The sequence below is a fragment of the Mixophyes fleayi genome, chromosome 4 (assembly GCF_038048845.1).
Source record: "Mixophyes fleayi isolate aMixFle1 chromosome 4, aMixFle1.hap1, whole genome shotgun sequence".
In the NCBI taxonomy this organism is placed as follows: Eukaryota; Metazoa; Chordata; class Amphibia; order Anura; family Limnodynastidae; genus Mixophyes; species Mixophyes fleayi.
In genome coordinates this window covers 92,640,928-92,668,183 of record NC_134405.1, presented here as the reverse complement: position 1 = coordinate 92,668,183, position 27,256 = coordinate 92,640,928, and the positions used below count along the sequence as shown (strand labels likewise).

General features: G+C 39.1%; 1 protein-coding gene and 1 pseudogene across 4 annotated transcripts in view; one reads left to right on the top strand and one right to left on the bottom strand.

Moving 5' to 3' along the window:
• The window catches only part of NTRK3 (neurotrophic receptor tyrosine kinase 3), a 479,767-nt gene that overhangs the window by 396,483 nt on the left and 56,028 nt on the right, over positions 1–27,256 (top strand). For all 4 annotated transcript variants that reach the window (XM_075207753.1, XM_075207752.1, XM_075207751.1 and 1 more), the window contains one exon: positions 21,106–21,236. In XM_075207753.1, coding sequence (XP_075063854.1) covers positions 21,106–21,236 — 131 coding nt within the window. The remainder of the gene's footprint in view (positions 1–21,105; positions 21,237–27,256) is intronic.
• LOC142156239 (U6 spliceosomal RNA) lies at positions 26,055–26,150 on the bottom strand (annotated as a pseudogene).

Sequence of the window (27,256 nt, the reverse complement as noted above, 5' to 3'; positions counted from 1 at the left end):
CTGCACAGAGTGTGTTTGCCAGAAATATTCATAGGTCATCAATATTCATTCCCTGATGAAGCAAATGATATGCACCAAAATGGGAAAGAGTACAGAGAGCGTACATTTTACCAGGGATCTTTGTACAATGCAGCTCAACCATTCATCACACATTTAATGTATTTTAAATGCTACGCCTAGAGCCTAATATAATGATGTGATAGGCCTGTGGATTATTGGAAACAGCAGATAACATGTGTGGTAATGTTATTGAAGAGTTGCTGTCACCTTTACATGTAAACAGTATTTTTATCTGGTAGCAGTATATATATATATATATATATATATATATATATATATATATATATATAGCACACTGACATTCAGATATGAGTCTGCATATACAGGAACTAAAGCAATGTGTACTCAATGATCTATGTGTTAAATAATTGTTGCTTGCATCCATTAATTGGACATAAAAGGAACTAATTACATTTCTTTTCCTAATTCTATGTTTCAAAGGTTGGAAGTGTTGTTCTTAATAATAAGCAAAGCTTAAAAGAATACAATTCTACTTTTATCCATATAAAAACACATTGGGGCACAGTAAATAAAGAACAAGTATTTTTAGAAATTACTCAATTTTGAACATAACTTGTGCACACAATGGTGGTTTATGGTGGTCATTATAGGGTCTATTTTCTATAGGGAGAAACCCAGTTTCTTCAGCAAAAACACCCATTTACTGGCTCTCAAGGGGCTGGTGCCAGAGGTTGTCCCCTCTGGAGAACAGATTTGCCGGGCTTCTCCTGGTGAACGCTTCCCATGGGTTAAGACTTTGTTTAATCCTCATATCGATGTGACATCTCAGGATGTTGATAGCAGGGGAAAATCATTGAAAAATTATTTATTTGTTTAAATAAAGTATTAGTTTCACACCTTAGTGACAGACAATAATTTATTATTTTTCAGATTTTCTTTCCCTGGAAAGCTGTTTTGCAGTTTTAGATGCAATCACACAAAAACAAACATACATTAATAACAGCAATTTAGGAACCAAATAATCTGCACACTTACAATACTAATACGTATGCAAAGAAGCCTACTTGTTTTCCTAGCACATTTCAGAGTGCACACACAGTTCATGGACTTTGGAAACACCCATGCAAAGACATCCTGGGGTATATTTACTAAACTGCGGGTTTGGAAAAGTGGAGATGTTGCCTATAGCAACCAATCAGATTCTAGTTATCATGTATTTAGTACATTCTACAAAATGACATCTAGGGGTAAATGTATCAAGCTGAGAGTTTTCCGGCGGGTTTGAGAAACCAATCAGATTCTAACTATCATTAATTTAGTACATTCTACAAAATGATAGCTAGAATCTGATTGGTTGCTATGGGCAATATCTCCACTTTTCAAACCCGCCAGAAAACTCTCAGCTTGATACATTTACCCCCTAGAATCTGATTGGTTGCTATAGGCAACATTTCCACTTATTCAAACCCACAGTTTAGTAAATATAACTCTCTGAATCTAGTTTTGCTGGTTGGCGGATAAACCTGAAAAGGTACAGGCTGGAAAAAGTAAAAATATCCCTTCAAAGTCCAAACTGCAAACTATTTCTGATACCACTGAAGTGACATGTAATTTATGATCTCCTGTGGCACTAAAAGTTTTTGTCCCCTCCTAGTAAGCAGAGTACACCCATGCATCCTCCTTTTATGTTATTCAAATTCTAAAATCTTGTTTCTGCACTTCAGTGTAAAAGTAGGTGGTGTGCCTAATCCACACTTTGCAAGCAATACCCCAAATCTGCCCAACTCCTTCCATTGGTCAGTGCAAACATTTTACTTTACTCCTCAAAAGAGCATTTATGCAACAGTTTTGTAGTTTTACAGTTTATAAATGTCATTTAGGGCCTGAGTCATTACGGAGAGCAAAGCATAAAAAAGGAGTAACATTTGCACCTGGGAAAAACCATGTTGCACTGGTGATATATTGATGATTCTGTAAACAACATGCTCATGCCCTATATTCATAATAGGAAAAGCATTAAGACCTAGAACTTAAACAAGAATACAGTAGAAAACTGTAAACAAATTCAGCATAAAATCATCCCTGAACTGTGCTGCCCTGGGCATGTGCCTAGTTTGCCTATATAGTAACAATAGCTCTCCAAACATGAAATATCAGGCCTGAGTCATTAAGGAGAGTAAAGCATACAAAAGCAGTAACTTTGCACCTGGGCAAAACCATGTTGCATTGGAGGGGAGGTAAATTTAAAATGTGGGGCAGATTTATAGTTGGGGTAGGGCATGTCTTAGATCAACTTTAAATTTCAGTGTAATAATAAAGCTAGCAAATATTTGTGTGCTAGATGAAAAAACAGAAAGTATTTATCTTATGTGCAAAATAATAAACTAATTTGCACCCCTTGTATTGTAACATGGTTTGTCCCAGAGAACATGTACTCCTTTGTCTGCCTTAATGACTCAGGCCCTTAGTGTTTTAAAAACTGAACTGATAACTTAGATTCCCATAGTCCCTTTACTTGCATAAGTTGTTTCATAGTAAATTGACATTGTAACATAAGAGCATATAGGAAGCGTGCAGGCTGAACTAGCACACAGGAATGTCATCTTCTCATATGGGCAGTGATCTTGGGCTCAGTGCAAAAGCAGTCAGAGTGTGTGCAAATAGACCGGTCATTCTTACTGCTAAAGTACTCGTGTGACACATTTTGCAGCATTAATAAATTGCCTTATATTATGACGTGTAATATTTTATTCCACGGTGTTTCCAAATTGCAACTTGTCTAGAGCAATGATACAAATCCAATGGATTTGGTCCATTCGAAATCATCAAAAGTTCTATAGTTTTCCAATACTTCCAAAGTTAATCTGATAACCAATGAATCCTTATTTCTTTCCATGGTAAAGTATATCATTCTTTAGCACATAGCGCAGTTCATTATTATACATTGTACATTGCAATGAGATACATCATTGATTCTATTCACAGTGTGGTTAAGAATATATACTAATTAAGCACATTTTCTGCTAAAACGTAAATTCCACGCTAGATGTAGCAAGTAGAGATAGGCACGTTGATTAGTCTAAGTATGTAATTTGGACCAATTTTGGAGATTTACCAACAACAAATTAATGTGCAAATTGTGCCAATTTGCCAAAAAAATAAAATAGTTCCCACTGGAGAATCAGGCCAATCACAGTGCATGGAGAGAAGCCGTCAGCAATGTCATATGATTTAGAAAAACACTTTTGCAGCCACTTGCAAATGTACACTTTCTGTATTGTACTAGAGGAACCACTGTAGATGTTTTCTGTGGCTGTTAGTGGACCAAAATACTGTACTGCAGCAGTGTCTGATTTTATCTTTTCCGTTTTACTCTTACAAATTTTAAACCCTCACTACAACACACTGACTGCCGCAAAACACCATTGTTTTCTTTGCTTGTCATTAGTACGACTACATATCTATGTTAGAAATACACAAGCAATTTATTGTGATATCAACCAGTGTATTTGCTAAAGTGCTACAATCCAAGCAGAAAATTGGCACATTTTGGACATGTCATTCATACAGCAAGAAATGGAAATATATCTGAGAAAAATGTGTCAGTGTATTCACGACAACCCCAAATCAGTGATAATATTTAAAATAAAAACAAAAAGAACCATCAGAAAATTGTCCCCAAAACCATGTTCTGTGTTGTATTGTCTGAATGTCTGTTTGGCGCTCCTGGTGGAATTGCTATCAGTAACCCCCTTAAAATTGTGGAAACAAATCAACAATGGACGACCTGTAAATTTACCCCAGCTGAGAACAAGAACATTAAATGTGATATGTAATAAGTGTCCCATACCATAATAGATGTGACATATCATTCATAGGGATCACAGTAATATTGAGTGACAATTAAAAACTAGCTATTTGCCCTACACAAAAACTGTTGAAATTTGAAACTGAGTAAGTCTAGCAAATCAGATTGGTAGTAACCAGGGGAGGGCTGGCAAATTTTAGCCCGGGGGGGGGCAAGACTTGACTGGGCAGCCTATTAAGAACATTTTAAAAGGGGAAAACATGCAGGTGACCCAGTGACCTAACTCAAGGTAGCCCACTGTGGGACCGGCCTTTGGGGCAGATGCCCCCTGCCTCCCAGCCCAGCCTGCCCCTGGTAGTAACTCTGATTGGTGAAATTTGACACGATTCACAAATTTGCGAATCATCAGCATACATTTCTGAGATTTCATACATCTCTAACAATAAGGTCTGTTCTAATTGTATAATCTGTGGAAGGTGCTGAATAGATTATTTACATTATGTTGAGGTGTCCAGTTGATAGACCAGTTGTTTATGAAGTACGGAAAATTATATATATGCAAGGAACAAGCGAAAGGAATTAGAACCTTTGCCCAGCACCATTACAAGAAAGAAGACATTTGAATTAGTTTTCAAAGCATTCAACCTCCTTCCATTTTGTCTTTCACTTTGCATTACCACAGTTGAACAACACAACAATTCTAGCTAATGAGGTTTGACGGGAAGCAGAATTCATGGTGACTTACTATCTGTAATTTGCCATTCAAGTGGTTTCTTTTTAAGACTCTAAAACGTCTTTAATGAATACACAGCGGGCCGAGATTTCCTTTAAAAGCTGATTGCTAAATCTACACAAGACAAGTGACAAGTGTTTAGCCGAGAAAACTCTACAGGTTGATGTGAAACAAGTAAACAGCAATACTGACGCACACTGCAGAAATAAATTTAGACCTGTAATATTAGGCTAGTAACCCCACCTGCCGGGAGAACCATGGGCGACACTCAAATTTGCTTCTTTTTAGATGTAAAGAATCTGATTAATGAATATGAACTTCATATCATACTATGAGCTTTTTGGGTAAGAGCACAATAGAGAGTGTTACAGTGCAAACAGGTATGAAGTATAAATGTACAAAAAAAGGTGGAGAATCGCCAGTTTTGTGTTGTAATTTCACATCCTGGATGCTACCAGGTTTGGCATTCAGTAGCAAGGAACCAGAAGAGCTTCTGATCAATAAAGATATTTAGGATTGGGTGAGCGAGATATGGGCCATAGCTAAAAGCCACAAGGCACCGAAGCAAAACCTGTGCTGGGAACTCCTGTAAATCTGGAAGCACCATTGTGGCCTGGTTAGTAGATTATGGATCATTTCTAGCTCTGAATTCTCTTGGGAGTGCTGAAAAGTTTTCCTATTTTAGCAACCTTCCTATAACTGCTAACCAAGCCATGCTGGTATTTCTGTGGAGGGAAGGGGAAGGAGAGAACCAGGCAGCCCGGAGCCTGCATAACAGTTGAAGTTAAAGAGGAACCCAAAGGCACTGGTGCGGTGACTACCACTACTACCCTTGTTATGCCACTAATTGGCTTGATACAGTACGAGGGGAAAAAAAATATTAAAAAATATTAAAATATTAAAAATATATTCAATTACTAAAATAAAGTGCCATGTATATACTGTATATGCAATAGAGTCTGTGCACTGGCTAATGAAAGCATGGATTCTAATGTGTGGCAATGAGATCAATGTTTTGGAATATGAGTAGTAGTCATTAATATTTGTGACCTGGCCAAAAGGGTCAATGCAATAGCACTTGGATTTTATGCAAGTTCTAGTGGGATCTGCTATAGGCTCTGACCATTGTGCAAGGGTGCTATGGGGTCAGTATGGCTTATATCAACTGTGAATTGTTACTAATGATCAAGTCAAAGGGACATCTTTATCTTCTCTTGCTCCTTTACCTCTCTGTCACTTTGGACACAGTTCACTATCCTCTCCTCCTTCACAACCCTTCACACGTTTGGCCTCTGTGGCACTGTTCTTTCCTGGTTTACCTCCTACCTCTCTGATTGTTACTTCAGTGTCTCTTTCTCTGGTGCCTGCTCCCACTCGCCTCCTCTCCTGTCCCTCTATTTGTTGGTTTTCCTAAAAACTCTATTCTTGGTCCATTACTTTTGACTCTTTGCACCTCCTCTCTTGGTCAACTCATCCACTTCTTTGACCTCCAATATCACTCTAATCTACCATTCCTGACCTCTCTTCCTCCCTCATCTCCTGTGTGTCCGACTGTCTCTCTGCCATCTCGACCTGGATAGTTGGATGCTACCTCAAGCTCAACATATCCAAAACTGTGATTATCAACTTTCCACAATCTGGTGTCACATCCCCTCCTCTGATTTCCCTTAAGGTTTATGATGTCACCCTCTCCTATGTTCCCAATGCACGCTACCTGGGAATCATCCTTGACTTTGCCCATAATATAACTGTCCACTTCCAGACACTCGCTCATTCCTGTCACCTTCACCTTTGCAGCATTGCCAAGATCTCCTATGCTATTGTCATTTCCTGCCTTAATTATTGCAATCTTTTTCTTTCTGGCTTGCCTGACAAACGTCTGCCCCACCTTAAATCTGCACTGAATGCAGTGTCCTGGCTAAACTACCTCTCCTGATGTTCCACTTCCACTGTGCCTCTCTGCAAACCCCTCCATTGGCTCCCCTTACCTTCCAGAATACAATTCATATTGCTTGCCCTCACTTATAAGCCTCTTTAATGCCTTCCCCTCCTACATCTACGACCTTGTTAAGAAATGCTCCCTTACTTACCCATTACGTTCTATCAATGTCTTCACCTCTCTTCATCACTTCTCCCCATCTCTCACTCCCGCCTTCAGGACTTTGCCTGCGTTGCTCCACACATGTGGAACTCCCTGCCCCAGCCTTTGCATACTACCCAGCCCCATCCTAAGTCAATTCCCTCCTCACGCTCCACCTGCCGACTCTGTTTACTACCAAAATCCTCTTAATGTTAACTCTCAAAAGTTTGTCCCTCACTATTTCCTATGTTCTTACCCTCTTTATAATGTTTCCTTAGTTCTAGTTGTGTCTTCTTAGGTAATTGATTTCTGTTTAGTCTCTTGTATCGATTTTTACTGCTTCTATTGTTTCTCTTGTCCCTTATCTTATCTATATTTTTTTCTGTTTATTTTTTTATTGTGCGGTTGCTGCAGATTCTGTGATGCTATATAAATAAATTAAGATGATGGTGAAGATATGTGTAGTAGCCAAAGGGAACTATGCAGTAAGGTTTCTGCAATGGAATCTCTACAGTAAGCAATGGCATCTTTGAAATGGTATCTGTACAGTGGTCAATGGCATTTGCGCAATGAAATCTCTGATATGCAGCCTATGGGGTCTGTAGCAGAAGATCTCACCAATGGATTGCAGGTTCAGGGTAGTGGGCAGAGGGCGGTAGGATTTGTGCAATAGGTAATAGAGTTTTTGTAATATGATTTCTGAGGTGGTTATAGGTTGTAAGCAGGTGACCAGTGGAGTCTGTGTAATGGGATTTTTGCAAAATGATCTCTACAGTAGGCTATAGGGTATAAGTCAACGAGTTTGTGCAATGGACTCTGCATAAAAGGCAACAGCGGCTGCAATATGACTTTACATCAGGAAAGGACCAGGTCACTCTCTCTTGCTAGTAAGTAGTTTGAAATAAGAGCATGTAGCACTGAAAGATTAGGTTTTAAAGCAGCAATCCCACAATATTTATTTTTAAAGCTAGTTTTGTACACCATAAAGCTATTTTTTTCTAAGTGGTTCTGGCATAATTCATTGTTCCCTTTGCAAAATTGCTCTGTTTGGGACGGAGTGATCAGGGACGGCACCTCCCCAGTGATCATGGGATGCTACAGGAAAGGAAGGCTTTGGTTGCCATGGTAATCGCATAAGACCGAGCAGACCGAAAATTGATAACAGCAGCTTGAATCACAGCTCAAATTAAAAATTAACAAAATGATCTTTCTTCTTCCTAGTAACCAGAGTAAATTATGTTACAAGTTTCCCATTTTAAAGCTGCATATTCAGATTCAAGTCACCGCGAAGTGTCTCCGGAACAGCCTGTGGAGACTCATCGAAATGATGTTGTGAAGGGTGAAATCTTTGCTCATTTTTCCCCGCATTCCATAGAGGTGCGCAGAAAAATTAGTGGAGATTCTTTACTATAATAGGCAGAAATGAGGTGGCACCTCGCTCCTAATTGTATCTCCCCTTATGAATTTTTTGCTATATATACACAGGTTCTCTATATGTTTTGCAACTCATTGATAAAGCTAACGTGTCAGGGTTCCACAAAAATGGAGGCCCATTAGGAATCCCGTGTTTAAATAAAGGGTATTTGTAATAATAGTAATTTTATACAAATCTTTACAGTATAATGAAATCAATATTTTTCCCTGTTACTTTTTGGGATAGGTTAGCCCATTACCATAAATACATAGCTGGTCTGTATTCCATTTTGGATATAATATTTGGCACCAGCTGAGACATACAATAACTTTTACATCAATTTCAATGACTGAGGCACCTCTGATATGCTGGACAAAGTCACCTTGGAGAATTTTGTTATAGGTTTTGGTGGTGAAACATGATATTAATATCATCCTAACCAGCCTGCCCCTCGTTTCTCACAAAATGTGGATTATAGCATGTATTTTTTTTATAGCCCTTACTTTAATTCCTCAGCCCAACAGAGTACAAATGCAGTGTCTAATTACATGTGGATAAGGGGACATTGTAGCTCATTGTAAGAATGTATATTGTGCATTGTATATTGATGATGTGGCAGTGAGGTTGTTATTCATTGTCCTTAAAGTGAAGTCAGGGCATTTATGGGTAGGGCTCAGGTTGCAAGATACTGGTGAGGGGAAGGCAAATAGTGTCAATTGTTCTCACAAGACTACTCCAGACATTTGGTCTACAATCTGGGAGAGAGTTTGTGTGGAAATTAGACCCTAGACATAAGGAGCCACTCCAGGAGGGGAGGTGATATTCATTCTGAGGATTGATTGATGGAAGGTGCAGTGTAGGTGGTTTTGAGTTTTTGTTCTCTTCCAATAGACTACAGCTGCAGCTAAGAGAAGAACTCCATGGGACTTTAAGGCGGGACATCCAGGTGACTGTAGCTCCTTAAGCAAGGGGGGTAAGGGACAGATGATGTGGTAAACCTGCCTGGCATTTATTTACTATGTGTACATAATAATCTAGTGATTGCATTTATTACAATAAATGTACTGCTTTACTATCTAACTGCATTTGCCTGAGTGACTAATATGAATCCTAGAAGTACTGGGTAGACTTCCCTGGCATAGGAAGGCACCCGTGGGTGGCCAGCCAGCATGAAGTGGGTAGAATTGGGCCAGAAAACCCAGTATCTTCACAGTTTTTTATTTTGCTTTTTATGTTTTCTGATACTATTTTTTGCTATTATAAATAACATATTTTTTATTTGGTAATAATATTTTGAATAATTGCAGTTGTAGGCATATGTTCGAGATCTATATGTTACTTATGCTTAAAATATTGAATATTTCTATTTCTACTCAGACTCATACAAAGAGTAAAAAGTTTGTACATTGTGAGAGGGAAGTCGCCATTGTAGTTATAAGTAAAATGAAAGCCACTTTAACAGGTTTAGTTTGGATTAGGTGGAACCAGTGAACTAGTAGTTGAAGCTATCAGGACGGGACCATCTATAGATGGAATAACTTTTAATGCAGCTCACTTAACTGCACAATTAGATCAATTCAACCATTTCCACTGTTTACTAGTATGACTATGATTAACGGTATGAATAACTAAATATGTAAATCATGCTATATCTCATAACTTGTAGCAGGCAGTGATGTTAGGGGAGGTGCTTCTCTGACTGGACAGACAGTGTGAGTGACAGGCCTGCAGTTTTACTCTGCAGAAATGCACTGTATGTATTGGTAGATTCTCATGCAGGAATAAGGCCACAGCATTTCAACCATTTGCAGACTCAGTTCATGATCTGCATCAAATACCATAAAGAAAAGTCCTTAATATATGGGTGGTGACTTCAGCCATCTGAAATGAAGTGGATTAAGAATACTCTTTTATAGTTTTCTTTTAACAGAACTGCATTGGAATCTAAGAGTAGCCATGAACTATGTATATTAGGGTTTTGTAGTCTTTTAGGTTTAGGGCTAATTCATGTTTAACCCTCTCCTGATGGATAGGATGAGGATTCTCTACCTCATGAAGAGCTAAATCAATAAAAAAAATTACTTAATGACATTAGTGTGAATGTTTGTTTTATACACTGCCAGAAAGAGAGTGCATTTCTGTTACTCATGTTGCAGGTGGCTCTAATTTTCTTTCGTAAGTTTTATCTTGAAAAATGATTCCATGAATATGCAGTAAATATAACGATCAGCCACAATATTACAATTACCTGACTAATATTGTGAAGGTCCCCTCGTGCTTCCAAAACAGTTCTGATCGGTTGAGGCATGGAGTCCACAAGATCTCTGAAGGTGTTCTGTGGTATCTAGCACCAAGAAGTTAGCAGCAGATCCTTTAAGTCCTGTAAGTTGCAAGGTGGCTCCTCCATGGCTCGGACTTGAAATTTGGTGAATTTGGAGGCCACGTCAACACCTTGAACTCTTTGTTATGTTCATCAAACCATTCCTGAACAATTTTTGCAGTAAGGCAGGGTGCATTATCCTATTGAAAGACGCTACTACCATCAGAGAATAATGTTGTCATGAATGGGTGTACTTGGTCTGCAACAATGTTTAGACAGGTAGTATGTGTCAAAACAGCATCCACATGAATGCCAGGACCCAAGGTTTCCCAGCAGAAGATTGCCCAGAGGATCACACTGCCTCCATCAGCATGTCTTCTTCTCATAGTGCATCCTGGTGCCATCTCTTCCACAGATAAATAACCCACACATGCACCTAACTGCTACATGATATAAAACAAATCATAATTCATCAGACCAGGCCATCTTCTTCCATTGCTCCATGGTCACGTGCCCATTGTAGACGCTTTCGGCTGTGGACTGGGGTCTGCATGGGCACTCTGATCGGTCCATGGTTGCGCAGCCCCTTACGCAGCAAACTGATATATTCTGACGCCAGAATTAACTTTTTCAGCAATTTGTGCTATAGTAGCTCTTCTGTGGGATTGGACCAGCCGGGCTAACCTTTGCTCTCCACGCACATCAATGAGTCTTGGGCACCCCTGTCGTCGATTCATCAGTTGTCCTTCCTTGGACCACTTTTGGTAGATACTGAACACTGCATAGCAGGAACACCCCACAAGACCCTTGTCAAAGTCGATCAGATCCTTACACTTGCCCATTTTTCCTGCTTCCAGCACAATAACTTCAAGAACTGACTGTTTACTTGCTGCTTAATATATCACACCCCTTCACAGGTGCTATTGTAACAAGATAATCAATGTTATTCACTTCACTTGTCAGTGGTTTTAATGTGGCTGATCAGTCTATATCCCACTATGCTAAATGTTCCCTGTCGGTCTCATAAGCAAACATTCTAATGTGAAAAAACTAAATGAATTACAAAATTTATTATGCATTGTATGGCGACATCAACTACCATGTTCTATGTAGTTAATGGCATTAAGGGGGTCATGTAGAGTTTGACGCAAAGTGTGATATACTGTGTATAATACGCGTTGCACTTCTGCACATGCGAACAAAGCACTACATACGGTTGCGGCCATATGAAGACTTAGTCGAATCTTACTCTCACTGCCACCTGCGGCCCCTTGTGCTCTGAAATATACGTCAGTTTAACCTCCAGCCATTTAGGGGGTAATGAAGGAATAGCTACTGTAGTGCATATGTAAGTATTTTTTTTTGTAAATGAACAAAGAGAATGGGCAAATATTTTGTGATAACATAATTTTTCATAGTGACCAAATTACATTAATTTTGTTTGAAACTCCTTTATTTAGCAATGATCAAAAACAGAAAAAAGCAAAGTCCTTTTTAAACTAATAAAAATCGGTTGAGTCTCATATACGCCATTTTTTTTATTAGAAATGTTTGCTTCACGCATTGTGACGTCTGCCATCTCTGGCACCAAAAAGATCAGCCTGAGCTATAATAATTATGTAGACACATTGGAAACAAAGGTAATCTGCCCTTGTGTCCTGGTTATATCTGGCTTTATATCGTTGTGAATAACAGAGGGCATCCATCTATAGCTATACATTAAACATCAGTAGCTTAAAGTATACCTATCACCTACTTACAGTAGACTCAACAATTATGTAAGTTGAGGCAATATTCAATATACAATATTCAATATACAATTTCCTAGTAACTTTTTGCCTCACACCTCAGGGATGTCACTAGTTCCTAGTAAATTGACAAACTGAATGTAGGCCTCACCCTCACACCCACAAAGAAAAATGGGCAGCTCCACTTTGTATAGGTAATAAATACTATTTTTATTGCTGTGTGCCACAAATAACTTTGAACATAATTGGGCAGATTACTCAATTAGAAGTCACGGTGGAAACGGAATTCAGAAGAAACCATATCGTGTTTCAAAATATGGTCACATTTCATGCATAATTGCCCCATTTAATGAAAACTGGGCACATTGAAAAAATAATAGATTTATTCTCATGTTCAGTGAGTGTTTTTTAGTGTGAATGATATTTTCTCTGCAAAGTACATTTTTCATAGACAGCCATCTTTTATGTTGCTTGACATCAATATCATAGCTCAGTGGATTGCTTCTAGTACAAACTGTGTGCAGCGATACATCAAGTTAATAAAACACATTAATTTCATGCACCTTTTAGAACACTGACCTCATCATCCGCAAATTGATAGTCATTGAACTGGAGTTTCTTGAGAAATAAGAACTTTTCTGTAGGCTGCAGTCCGGCTTTCATTGTGAACAGTTGCCGGTGGCTGAATCTTTAATTTCTGTGATTGTTGAAATTATATTTGCACAAATGTGCCAAATGTACTGTACTGTTTGTGTAAATACACAGTTTGATACAGAACACACCATTAGCATGAGTGTGAAAAAAAACTCTCCTGTTATAAAGGGGTCATTTGTCCTCCTAGGATATAGAGACTAGAGGATAGATTTATCAAGCCTAAAAAAGTGGCAATTTTTCTAGAATGTGATAGCTAAATGATAGCTACAATTTGATTGCTTGCTATGGGCAACACCTCCACTTTTAATTTTTAGAAGGTTTGATAAATGTACTTCTAAGACTTCTTAAAAATGCTTTATTCGTTTCAGATAACCAAAAAAGGAGCATGAAATATGTTTATCCCCACACATACATAAACACCTCCTTTACTGGAACCCATACAAAGATATGTAGCCTAAGTTATCATTTATTTATGAACCATCTGTCATATTCTACAGCTCTGTGCATTGGGGAATGTTATAGAATGGGGCATACGTCTGCAAGCAGACATACATTTACAAAAATAAATACTGTATATGATGGAGAGGGCCATGCTTGAGAGGTTACAATCTAAAAGGGTAGGGAAATAAATGAGACAGGAAATAATTAGGATGTGTGGGTTTTAAAATGGGTCCATAACATGAAGGGTAAGTGATGGGCTGAAGTTGAGATGGATTTGGGAAGAAAGAGAGGTGCTCTTGTGGTACCTTCCATCCATAGGTGCAGGCTGATCTGTAGCAGACATCCTCCTTACTCTTGATGGTAATGCTAGGATTTCTTCAATCTTTGGAATAAGCAGGGAATATAACTTCAACTTCCACTTGCGGTTCATCGTGCTCTGGCTTCTCTAAGCCTAATTGCTGGGATTTCTGTGCTCTCAATTTATTGAGACAAAGGATTCCAGAATTAAGCTAGGCAGTTATGGCATCACCGAGGGGGTGGTGGAATTGTTTTCTGTTAAATTTGCATGGTAAGCCCTTAAGATTGCAGAAATATAGGCACTGTTATCACAAAGGTGATGCATAATGCATATTGTTTTTCATCTACTGCTGGAAAACACACTTTAAATGGCTTTTCCACTTTAAAAAACAATCTTTCTAAATAACTTCCTGTACCAATAATTTTATTTTAGTAAGAGTTCATCCCCTGGAATCCCCATTGTTTGCTATATGTACATGTAACTCTGACCTATCGTCTGATATGTAGAGGCTGAGATGAAAAAGAGCCGGGATCAAGCTACAGTTCAGTGACTGGTGATGGTCCGGGGAGCGTGGCCACCAACATATTACTATTATTGATAATTGCAGTTGTTTAGTGAATTGTATTTTTAAAGTGGAAACCCATAAGATTTGTGTCACACAAGAGCTTTGCCTACTTTTTTTTGACTTAGGTACTTTTTTAAAAGATGATGTCCTATTAATGTGAATTGGTTTTGCCTAGAGGATGTCACAGATCCAGATGTTATGATCTAATAGCAGTTACAAAGCTGCAAGCAGTGTTTGGGGTGATAAGCAAAACAGTTCACTTAAAAAAGTGTTTTACAGAACAGGCAATTAAACAGCTCCGGAAAATTGGTTTGATACTTTTAAAGCAGAGGTTTTTTCCCCCAGCAACAGAGGTTTTGCCGCCAGGTATTTCTGCCAGCAGGAAAAATGCTCTGTAATATTGTAGAGCTGCTTCCCCGAGCTGTATTTTTCTGTGGGAAAAGCTTTTGTGTAACACCACATGCATTGAATTCAGAATTCAGACTGTCAGGCGCCGTCCCGCGATCACTCCGGGACGGCCGCCTGTGCTCTCTCCTTGCACGTGTGACTGCCAAGCAACCAGACGCGACACTTCTGGCCGCCCGGCCTCTCTGTCCACACACGCACGTCCCATTGGACACTACTCTTAGTTCTCGACGGTGGTTGATGACAGTGCCGCCGCCCTCCAGCTCCCCATTGGCTACAACCACTTTATAAGGCACTTCCTGGCTACCCTCAGTGCCAGAGTATCAGGTCCTCTTACCTGCTTACCAGCGTTCCAGTATCCAGTACCCTTGCTTGTATTTGACTCCTCTGCCTGCCTGTGACACTTTGACCCTGACCGTTTTGATTACTCCTTTTGGATCTCCCTGTTGTACTGCGCTTCCTGAACGTTACTGAACCGGCTTGTCTCACCATCCCTCCGAATACTCTTTGTGTACTTCTATTGCCAGCACCATTACCGACCCGGCTTGTCTGACCACTCTTCTCACGTGCCTCGCTATTCGACTTGGGGAAGGACCGCGACCTGCGTGTCTCCTGCGACAGAGTCCATACCTCCTTGCAGGTGTCCCTGGTGAATAACAAGGGCAACCTTAGATGCCGCACCTTTCTCCGTGTAGTGCCAGCGCTAGCAGGTACGCAACACATACTCGTGACAAAGAGGTTCGATGCGCATTTAGCATGCATCAACAAGTCTGGAAAACGGTCTACATTGGCTTTTTGGCAAGCCTATGCTTTGCTTTGCATCAATTACAATGTTGATTGCAAACACTCATTAAAGCTGGGTACACACTACAGAATTTTTGTCCAATAATTGGCTCAACCAGCCGACATACGACTGCTCGTTCGAAAGTTGGATCAGTGTGTGTAGTGACACGATGGTCGATAGTCTGCCCAAATGAACAATTGTCGCCTCATTTGGTTGGTTGTACCATTTAATATTTTCCGATCAATCACCTAACGATCATGTAGTGTGTATGCACTCATGCTGATGATCTCCATAGAGTCGGGCTCTTTTCAGCCGATGTTAGCACTGAATGTCAGAGTTAATAAATGTAGAGAGCACTGTAGAAGGAATAATTCATTTGTTCGTTCTGTGACAGAATATTTAGTTTCAGAGTCACAGAAGCAAACAAAATTCGTTAGGACATGTGGATAGCTATAACAAGGCGGTTTTAAACAGTGTGACAATGTGACAGTAGTGAATGAATGAATATTGTGCTGTCATTCTCCGGACTAGGGGACCAGATAAAGGACCAGATGACGAGCACAGATCTGAAGGTAAATCGTGTCAGTGTGTATGCATGAATCGCCAGACTGATCGGACCCTCAGTCGAGATAGCACGGCGGTCTGAAAAATTCTTCACTGTGTACCCAGCTTAACTCTGAGTAAAATATAATGGACTATTGGGATTGCCTGTCAAATCACTATGTAAAGTGTATAGCACACACAGGGGTGAGCAAGTCAGACAAGGTCTTGCTGTTAAGTCCCCTCTAATTGTCCAGATCATTTCTAGTTCCATTGCAGCCTTTAAATGTGATTGGAAGATGAATACACAAAGACCTACAGCGTTCATCTTCCAGATACATTATCCAACATGCACAATAATGATCTTCTCAATTTCTTTTGAGTTATCGGCTGCAATATTGCATAGTGTGTAGGTACCCTATGTCAAGATTCCTAGTATGAGCACCACGGAGAGAAATGTAAATGAAACAAGATGGTTTATTTAAAAACACAAAACATACAGGTTAAACTTGGATGCAACAAATGAAAAAGCAGACAACACAAGTACTTGATACCTGGAATAACAGGCTAACTGCAGAAACTGGCTAGTCTGAATAAGTAGGTTTGGCTGGGAAGCAGAAGTCTCTGGTTTTCTAAGAGACAGTGGATTGCAGATATTGGACGTCTGGGTCTGTCAGATAGAGCTGAGAAGTTGAAGACTCTGGTTTTCTAAGTTAGACAGTGGACTGCGGATATTGGATGCCTGGATTGCCAGGTAAAGCTAGGAAACTTGTGAGCTGGTTACCAGGCAGGTGAGGTGAACAGGGAGTCAGTCAGGATCAGAACACAGGAGTAACACTGAGAAACCAGCCGCACCAAAGACAATTGATGAACTGGCCCAGAGTGGTGGGAGAGGCAGTCTTTTAAAGGCCAAAGACAGGTGAGCATGATACGGATCCAACAATGAGAGCTTAACCCTTTGTAGGCAGGATTAGGGGAAGGCTCAGCAGCATCTAGAGAGGAGATGCAGAACTGCAGCCAGAAGCAGATCGCAACACCTTAACAGTAGTTGTGGCTGTCTACAATGCGCTATTCTAGTGAATAAAGAAAGGAGGGGATGTGAAAGCAGAGACTAGTATCTTTTCAAACCAATCTGATACTAGTTGAATTCTCCAGCACAAAAATACATATTGTAAAAGCAGCCTTATTAAGTGCTTTCTTTTAAACAATAGGCAACAGAAAAATGAGTAGCAATGATTTGCAAATCACTGTACTATCAACTCATTGATTTGAATTCTGAAAGAAATGTTTAATAAGTTGCAGCACAGAGAAATCTTGAAATTGTCAAGGAGAGCTGAGGATTGTGTCTAGAGCACAGACAACATGCAGTAGTGTATTTAGAGATTGATGATGGAAAAATGCTTGAATTATACATTTTGTTGAGATTGAATTTACATTGATTTTGTATGGTGTTCTTTGCCCCCAGCATTTGAAAGAAACAATCCAGACCACCCCTAGTCAAAAAAGTTAAGATTGATATATCTTTTATTTGTAACTGCAGGAAGCCAGAATTTTGTAAAAATGTAGAGAATAGTGTCTAACTGGTCCTTTCAATCATTTCTCTGTTTGAAATCTTGATATACAAACTGTTCATGAGAAATGTATTTAAAGGTCAGTTCTGTATCGCTAAATCAATACATTGGCCAACAAAAAAAATGGTTGTCCACATGACTGATTTTTTTCTAACAGCTAAATCATGCTGCAGATGTGATTTCTCTATTATGGGACTGTGTTATCTCTTTTCAGTACAGCCTGGGCTTATCACAGGATGCAGACATTGCTAACTCTTGAGCTCAATTCTGGCACATGAACACCGCAAAGGTTGAAATTATTCCTTACAGAGTGACTTTTTTTTCTTTTACACCCACGTACTATTTTTATGAAGCTGCCTTTTATACTTCTTCCAAAAGTAAAAATTCAGTCCATGGGTGGTAGAGAAAATCTTTAAAACTAAGTCATTTCATTAAATTGTTTATTTCATCAATACGGTTTGCAGATATCAGCAAGATACGTACATAATAAACAGCACTGAGTATGCAGGGAAAGCTGAGCCCCGCTTTTAGCATGGAGGGAGCCGAAAACATGAATACAATAACACAAACAGAGGCTGTTTTAGTCGTGAACAAAGGAGGGGGGCAGCATATATTAAAAACTGTTCTGCAGCTAACTGTAGAAAAGGTGGAATTACCCATAGCACCAGATTGTCACATTATTCTAGTGCTGTTTAGGAAATTATAGCATCTGACTAGTTGTTGTGGGCAATTCCATCTTATTTACACTCACCTGAAAAACTATTTTTATAAATGGTCATCAGAGAAATGGCTATATTCACAGGGTGAACAAGGGATGTCTGTGGGAGACAGAGTGAATATGGGATGTCTGAGGGAGACACAATGTGAATAAGGGATGTCTGGGGGAGACACAGGATGAGTATGGGATGTCTGTGGGAGACACAGGGTGAATAAGGGATGTCTGGGGGAGACACAGGGTATATACGAGATGTCTGTGGGAGACACAGGATGAGTATGGGATGTCTGGAGGAGACACAGGGTGAATACTGTATCTCTGGAGGAGATACAGGGTGAATAAGGGATGTCTGGGGAACTCACAGGGTGTATAAGGGAGTTCTGGGGGGGGACACAGGGTGTATAAGGAATGTCTGGAGGAGACACAGGGTGAATATGAGATGTCTGGAGGAGACACAGGGTGAATATGAGATGTCTGTGTGAGACACAGGGTGAATAAGGCAATTCTGTGTTTCCACCCATAGGTGGCGATCACTTCCTCCTATCTATGCTAACTGTTACTATCACATTACTAAACTGCACAGACACGCAGCGACAAAACTGCACCATTATAAGTAACTTCATACATGTTTGATGTAGAGATGGAAGCCTCCTGTCCATAACGCCGCTCTTCAGGGGATAATAGGACATACCTGCAGGCTCTCACATTCCCACCCAGTTTTAGACCATATGTCGCAATCTCATAGTGAAAGTGGAACTTCCATCGAGATGTAACGCCATAGCATAGGCCACCAGGGGCTCCCTTCACACAGGTATAGTCCCAGGTTTTACATATTTGTCTATGTTTTTCAGTATGAACCAGCTGTATATTAAAGTTCCTATTTTTATTAATGTTAGATGCAATTCTATCCTTATTCCCTAAGTTTATTAAAATGTTTATTTATAATGCAAAAAGTGCCCTATTGCCACATTCAGTAAACATAGCATGATGGGGGTTGTAGTGCTCTAGTGTTTGAAAAAGTGGAGATGTTGCCTTTTGCAACCAATCAGATTCTAGTTATCATTTAATTAGTACAGTCTACAAAATGAAAGCTAGTATCTGATTGGTTGCGATAGGAAACATCTCTACTTTTTCAAACCTGCAGTTTAGTCAATATACCCCATAGACTTCAAGCAGAGCTCAGAAATTCTAGCCCAATTGGACATTTTTTGGTCTACAATTTTCATTGTGCTCATGTTCCATTATGCTTAATTTTTTTATATCCCCATTGACACTTCATACCTGTCTGTCCTCTGAGAACTGAAGACTTTATTATCACAGAAAACAGGATTATATATATTTCTAAGCACACACAATAGATATAAAATATTATCTGCCACTGTTATTTTCTTGTGCCCACCTCAATCCTTACATTTCATTGAATACAAGAAAACATTGGACAAATATAGAACTCCAGACACAAAAGTAGCGAGTAAATACATTATATACAGAAGTTAATAGGAAACTTGCAAACAAGTTGACATCACACAGCTGCTACGAATAAGCAAAATGTCAGTGCTGTAATTGCCCAGATGTATTGTTCCATTATTCTAGCTGCTGTGTAGTTAGCTGAAAGCCGAGGAATGTTAATAATATCAGATAAATGAAAGTGGTGTGTTTCTATCAGCTTGCCAAATATTTTCTTGCTACAAACTACAACAAGCTTCATGTTCTGTAATTATAGACATTACAGATGTACGGTACATAAGTCTATGTTGTAGGTGAGTAGTATACTACTCTATTATCTGTGATTGGCAGCTGTGTTCTCTAGAGGCTCTGTAACACATACATTCTAGCCCGTGTAGTTGCTGTGCTGTCCTAACCTATATGGTAGATAAATTCCATCAGGCCGGTGAGTTATTGCCACACATCACAAGATAATGGTCTAAGCTCTCTCTCAGTTACCTATGTAAAGAGTATCCTAATCATCTCATAGAATAAAACTATGAGAGTGCTGCCCTGAAGGGCATTAAGAACAAAGGAGCAATAGCAGAGTAAATGTTTATTTGATGGTTTATTTTTAAACTAGGGATAGATTTATCTTCTAAAAATGAAAGGTGGAGGTGTTGTCCAATAACAACCAATCAGATTCTAGCTAGCATTTATTTAGTGCAGGCTAGAAAATAATAGCTAGAATCTGATTGGTTGCTTTTGGACAATGCCTTCAGTTTTACATTTCAGAGGGTTTGCTCAATCTACTGCTTGGTCATTTTGATTACCAGCTGATTTCAGATTATTAACATCGTGTATTCTGTGTTTGCAGAGTGTGCAGTGATTATTCCTATTTTAAAATATACTACAGTTTCTATCCAGTTTTTAACATAGATTGATGTATTTATTTACATATTGAATTAATAAACAATGTGTATTCACTATTAAGCGAGTTAATCCAATATGTATTTTATAGTTGTAACAATGCACCATTTATTATTGTTTTTCACTGTTAATTTTGTGCCACAATATTTTGTTTATTTTTATTGTGAACGATCAGACTCTCCATTATTATTGCTGCACCTATTTCTGCACCTGATAATTTGAGTGCCACCTACTGGGTTAATTTTTTTTCTTCTTAGAAATAAAGTTAATTTTTAACACTATCGTTTCCAGATCACTTTGCTGAGTGGAAACAGTGGATGAAAGGTGATGTAAGGGAAGGTTAAAAAAAGGCACAATGTCTGTATATTTGCTCGAACGACAAAGAAAGCTGCACATGAATTAATTTAATAAAAATAAGCATTCATTTTACAAAATGACAGCATAGAAACACGCTCTTCCATCTCAAATCACAATGAATACATATTTCTACGTAGTAGTGCCTTCTTTAATGCATGAATAAGTAAAATCTATTAACATACAATTATATATAAGTATTTACGTTGCCGTGTCTATTACTGCTTACTGTAATACTGCTCATGTCTGTTTTCCTAGTTCTGAAACATTCTGCAATGTCTTGTGTCTCTCTCATGCAGATGTGCAGTACATTAAAAGAAGAGACATCGTTTTGAAGAGGGAACTTGGCGAAGGAGCGTTTGGGAAAGTGTTTCTTGCTGAGTGCTATAACCTCAGCCCAACCAAAGACAAGATGCTCGTGGCTGTCAAGGTAACAAAAAAACCCCCCACAAAAATGCAGAGGTGCACAGTAAACGCTCTTTTATTTTACAATAAAAATCAGCTGCACCATCAAGCTGCAGTTGGTATCTGAAACTGTAGGTGAACACTCCATAATAAAACCTTTGCATCTTGTTTACAATACTATAAAAATAAAGGGCAGCATGTAATACTTAAATATTCAGCATAATGAGAGAAATAATCAAGGGTTCTTTATTTGCATCACATAAATTACATATTACATTACACAGCTTTTTTAAAGCCCCATAACCACTGAAGTTAATTACATGCATTTTACTAGAATTTTTAATACTATTTAATAGCATGCAAATGGGAGTGAGACTAAAAACCACTGTTTATAATGTCCCTTACCCACTACCACTGTTACTTGCACTTTCTTAGTTCTCAGATTACATCAAGCGAGTTATCATTTGACATCCATTTTCACTTGCATTTTTACCAGCGTTAAAAAAATATCACCAGTGGTTACCTGGCCTATAATGATTGTCATTTTATTAGCAGCTAGTGACACTAATACACGGGGAACATTGATCATGCACCCTACCTTATATCTTGTTATTTAGGTTTTGTCTGTAATCCATCCATCTCATTTGCAGCCTATCTTTCTTTTATGCACTTATTGGTTACCGATAGACTTGCTGCTTTTTCTGTGGGTTTACTGGCTTAGGAATGATTAAGGTATTGTTCATGTATTTGTTACATTTTATCTTGGTAGGAAAAGGATGGTCACGTTTAATGGTTACACGTTTTTATTAGGTAGGTTTGTTAAAAACATTTTGGAGTCAAGTTATCAAGCTGCGGGTTTGAAAAAGTTGAAAAGTTGCCTATAGCAACCAATCAGATTCTAGTTATCATTTATTTAGTACATTCTACAAAGCGGCAGCTAGAATCTGATTGGTTGCTGTAAGCAACCTCTCTACATTTTCAAATCCACAGCTTGATAAATTTACCCCTTTGCCTTCAGTTCTGATTTGAATATGTAGTATGTAAGATGTAATAGGAAAAGAAGGACATATTACAGCAAAATTAAGTGTCACACTAGTATGTATGCAGCTAGTAAACGTCTCCCACGGTCCACAGTACACACATTTATCGGGTTTCCGAAAAGACACAGTAATGGCTGACCTGAATATGTTGTACTCACTAAGCTGGTAGTGTGCTTCAATTACCACATGTCACCATGCTTAACACATCACACTGAGGGCTAGATTTACTAAGCTGCGGGTTTGAAAAAGTGGGGATGTTGCCTATAGCAACCAATCAGATTCTAGCTGTCATTTTGTAGAATGCACTAAATAAATGAAAGCTAGAATCTGATTGGTTGCTATAGGCATCATCCCCACTTTTTCAAACCCGCAGCTTAGTAAATCTAGCCCTAAGTGTTTGTGCATTAGTGATGTTACCGTTTATTTAGTCAGAAATATTGTTTCAGGTCAGACAATGGCTGCCTCCAATGTTAATTTTGGTGGCTATATGGTCAGTGTTCATGATTTGGAAGCATGATGTAGAGATTCCTGGGATCGGTGGTAGTCATTAGATCAATGCTGAAAACTCCGACATTGGTATCCCCGACATGATGAGCCAAATCTGTAATTCCTGACACATCTCTAATAGCGTCATCTTGAAAAAACACTTCAAACAATTCCGAGGAATGAACATGTCGGCAGGCTTCAGTGACGTCACTGTAATACTGGCTGTTAAGGTGGTAATTTAAGGAGGCGGCGGCTGGACAATGTTGTTTAGAAAGCTTACTACATTGTCCAGTCGCAGTCTCCTTGAATTACCACCTCAGCAGCCCGAATCACAATGTGTCCTTGAAAGTGATGTCATTGAAGCCTGCCGGCATAATTTTCTCCCGCTTTTAAAACTGTTTGTCGCTTTACATCACATATAAAGTACATAACTACATTTTTTGAGAATATAATCATATTTAAATTATTATATAGGTGTGTATAATACCATACTTGCCTACTTTTATTCATTTTTTCCCCCGGGAGATTATGGAGGAAAGGGTGTGGTTCGAGGGCTGGTGGGGGTGGGGCGGGCTCGGCCGTTTGTGTAATTTTGGCCCTGCCTCCCACAACGAAATTGAAATTTTGCTTTAGGGGGCGGAGCCAGAAAGGCACGATTCTCCGTCAATCTCGTTATTGAGTCTAAAGTGAGCAGGATGCGGGAGAATTGCCTGCTCTTATGGGAGTCCTGGAGACCTACCTGGAATTTGGGAGTCTCCCGGACACTCCAGGAAAGTAGGCAAGCATGTATAATACTAAATGTTCACAGTGCAATACTATGCTCTTATTATTATGATTATATTGTGGATGTAAAAAAACATAATGAATAAATATTGAAGTCACTAGGAAGAACATTGAAATACCGTGTTTAATGTACATATTTGAATTTACAGTATATCTATTAGTAAAAGCTCTTATACACTTCACTTAAATAGTATATCAAAAAGGGGTAACATCTCCTTGAAAATCCTTGTATCTTTATAGAGGAAATACTTCACCGGTTACCACTCTTGTGTACCATATGACCACTAATGAAGCAATTTCTATAATACAGACCAGTACAAATCTGTGAGTCATTCATTCAGACAAGCTAATTACAATATTCACAAGAAAGGGCAAACCAATTGTAATTAGCACTTACCATGCTTAATTACTAGCTTGGACTCAGGTTATCTGAATTATGTTTCATGACAGGTTTTCATTGAGCCACTTGGCCAAATCATTAATGTTAATAAAGAGGCAAGAACTGAAGTAACCTGAGGGTAAAGCCAGTATATTGCTTTTTAACAGGATTGTAGGTTGAGAACACAATCTCTGACAGGCACGCATCTCCATTTTGTACCACCAGAGTACATGGGCAGGGCTTTCTGAAACAGCAGCTCACGTATGGGGTTAATGACCAAACTCCATTTTGGATAGTGTACAAGAGCCAAAATGGCACTCAGACAAGAAAAGTTCAAGAGCTTCTGGGTGTTCATGCCAGCTTGGCACTAACACAGTCATATTTCACAATTCAGAGGACAATAATCTTCAACCTTGGAGCAAAAAAAAAAAGGTTAAATGTTGTTAAATTAGACAGCGTTTTCCAGTGACAGACGACATGATACAGTTATTCTAAAAAAAAAAATATTCTTTTTTTTTCTTATTATTTTTGTAAGTGTTTTTTGTGCATTAAACAAAAAGACCGTGACATTGTGAGTTTTTGGCTTCCATAGCACATTTAACATTTCTTATAAATGGGGATTGTTTCCTAAATTACATTTGAGATCATTTGGCTGAACATAACCCATAAATCAAACACTGCTACGGTATGCTCTATTTTCCTCCCTCTCATCTCTTTTTATTACCTTTTAGAAAGGATGTCTAGAAACACAAAGTTTAGTGTTCCAACGTCCCTTAAAATATCACAGCATCATTCAAAATAAATAAATAAATAAAAAAAAAACAACTACAAAAAACCTATTTTCTGGATAGGACCAACATTAACAATATAAAGATATAAATTGACTAAAACTAATAGACTGTGTGAGATAAGGATGGATGATTTCCCATCTGCAAAGTGTAGCTATCATTTGTCTAAATATTCCTGCCATGCTGTGTCTCTAGAGAATAGGTAATTGCCTTTTTTTCTACAGTATGTACCAACTACACTGAGTGTGTGGGGGATGTTACCTTCACACTGTGTGAAGCAAAACAAAACAATATGTACAAAGTCATCCACAATACTACTCGTGCTACAATACACAAGGCAAAACAATTGTAATCAGGGATTACCACAGGGGCGGGCTGGGCCGGGGGGCAGCGGCCCCCGGGCCACTCGGTCAGACCGCTATTAGGGCCGGGGGGTAGGCCGGCCGCCCCCTGGATGCAATATACCACCTTTTCACCGGCGGCCGCATCTGATGACATGTGATGCGGCCGCGTCAGCGCACAGGCGGCCGCATCACATGACAGGCGATGCGAGCGCGTCATCAATGACGCGGCCGCATCTCGTTTCATGTGATGCGGCCGCCTGTGTGCCCCCTGGGCTTCTCTCCCCCAGCCCGCGCCTGGATTACCATATATACTACAGTATATATAGTAGGTATCCACAATGGCACTTTCAATGACCCTGACCTATCAACATGTGACATTTTATTTTAAATCAAATATTTTTACTTGAATTTTGTACAGGACAGAAAGGAAACATCCTATACTAAGTCTATCTAAAACAATTTCTACTATTCTAAAACCTAACTACCCAGTAGATACATGGTGCAATATGATCATATAAAGAAACATTGAAGAATCGCTATGTGAGGTAAAGGCTCTCAGTAAGTGGCGTAGCATCGGCGTATCAATAGGTGTTCTCCAGCACATGTATAGAGGGGCGTGACATCGCCAGTCCCTCGCCCCAGAATCCCATAGGAAGCCAACTTATCTATGCTAAATTGGAGTCGAGTCAGAGATATATAATGATGTCCACAGCCAGTCTGCCAGGCACAACCCAATCCCACAGATGGTATTCAATCAAAATCAGAATCAAAGTCCTCTGCCAGTGACCACAGAGCATATCTCGACTTAGTGTTTCAGTATCGGTAGGTGAACCTCTCATGTCCCACAGCGTTATTAACCAAGGCAATCCACTTAGTGAAGCTAGGCTCCTCATGCGCCATCCATGTCCTGGCAATGATTACATTGGCCAATGCAAAGAGGCTCATAGCATATTGGGTTGCACTCTTGTAGGAGATCAAGTCCAAATCCAAACATACATGCCTTATAGTAGAGGGGCAGTTATAAAAAATATGGAACGCTTCAAGAATTTTCATGTCACCCTTGCGCAGGGGCTGTGCTTTACATGTAACTTTAAAATAAAAAAAAGTGTATGATCAAACTCCAAAATAGAGTTGGTGGATTCAAAGATATTGCAAATGTATTCCCTTTACTTTAGAAGACACTCCATCTATCAGATGCCTTTCATGGGCCTTAATCATTCACTCCCTGCTCCAGTAGAGCTTACAGTATAGATTCCCTACAACACAAATACACACACTCTCAGGTCCATTTTGTCAACATCCAAGTAAACTACCACCCTGTTTTTGGACTGTAAGAGGAAACTAGAGCACTCGTATGTAGGTGAGTGGACTTGTAGACACACACATATACGGACACATTCTGACCAATGTTTACTCCACATCAGTTTCAATGTTGACTGCAGAGTTCAGAAACATCAATGCTCAGTAACTACATTAGAATTCTATGGGAATTCTAATTGAGTGTATAGTACAATATGCTGAAAGAAGTTTTCAGGTGTGCTAATGAATGTGCTTCAAATTCTGTGTAAAAGTGAGGACATAGTATAAGGTTTTGTCCATGCTTTTAATTAGCATTGTTTCACAATGCCCATATTTATGACATCTCTTAGGAACTGCCGAGGGCACAAGGTCAAAATAAATTTAGTTTATGAGCTATTCATGGCTTATAAATATATTATTCTCCATAACATATATTTATGTATCAGTAACGTGTTAGTTGCCTGTCTATTGAGGCTAATAAACTAGCAATGTTCCCATTGCCTCTAACAATAGCTTGTACTCCAGAGATAGACACAGCCATGCCTGATTGTTCAGCAGTTTAACCCTGTAGATACAATATTAGGGTGCTCTCTTTCTTGAGAAGTGCTTCATTCAAAACTAAAATAGTTTAAATATGATTTTAGGGCTGCAAAAAAACATCCAAAACTCAAACATGGGCCTATTATAGGTAAACTGAAATTGAACCCAAAACATAAGGAAAAAGTCAAAGTAAAGGTGCCCCCTTCATACATGTGTAATGGTGACATGTTAGTTTTTCATGCTGAAATGTATGTACATATTTATTGTATATGGTGCCACACAATGTGCTCAGGACCTTTAATGCATAAATGAAAAATTGGATGTACCAGCAAGTTTAGACAAGATGGGCCTGACTTATCAAGCCACGTATCTGCTGATTTTGAACG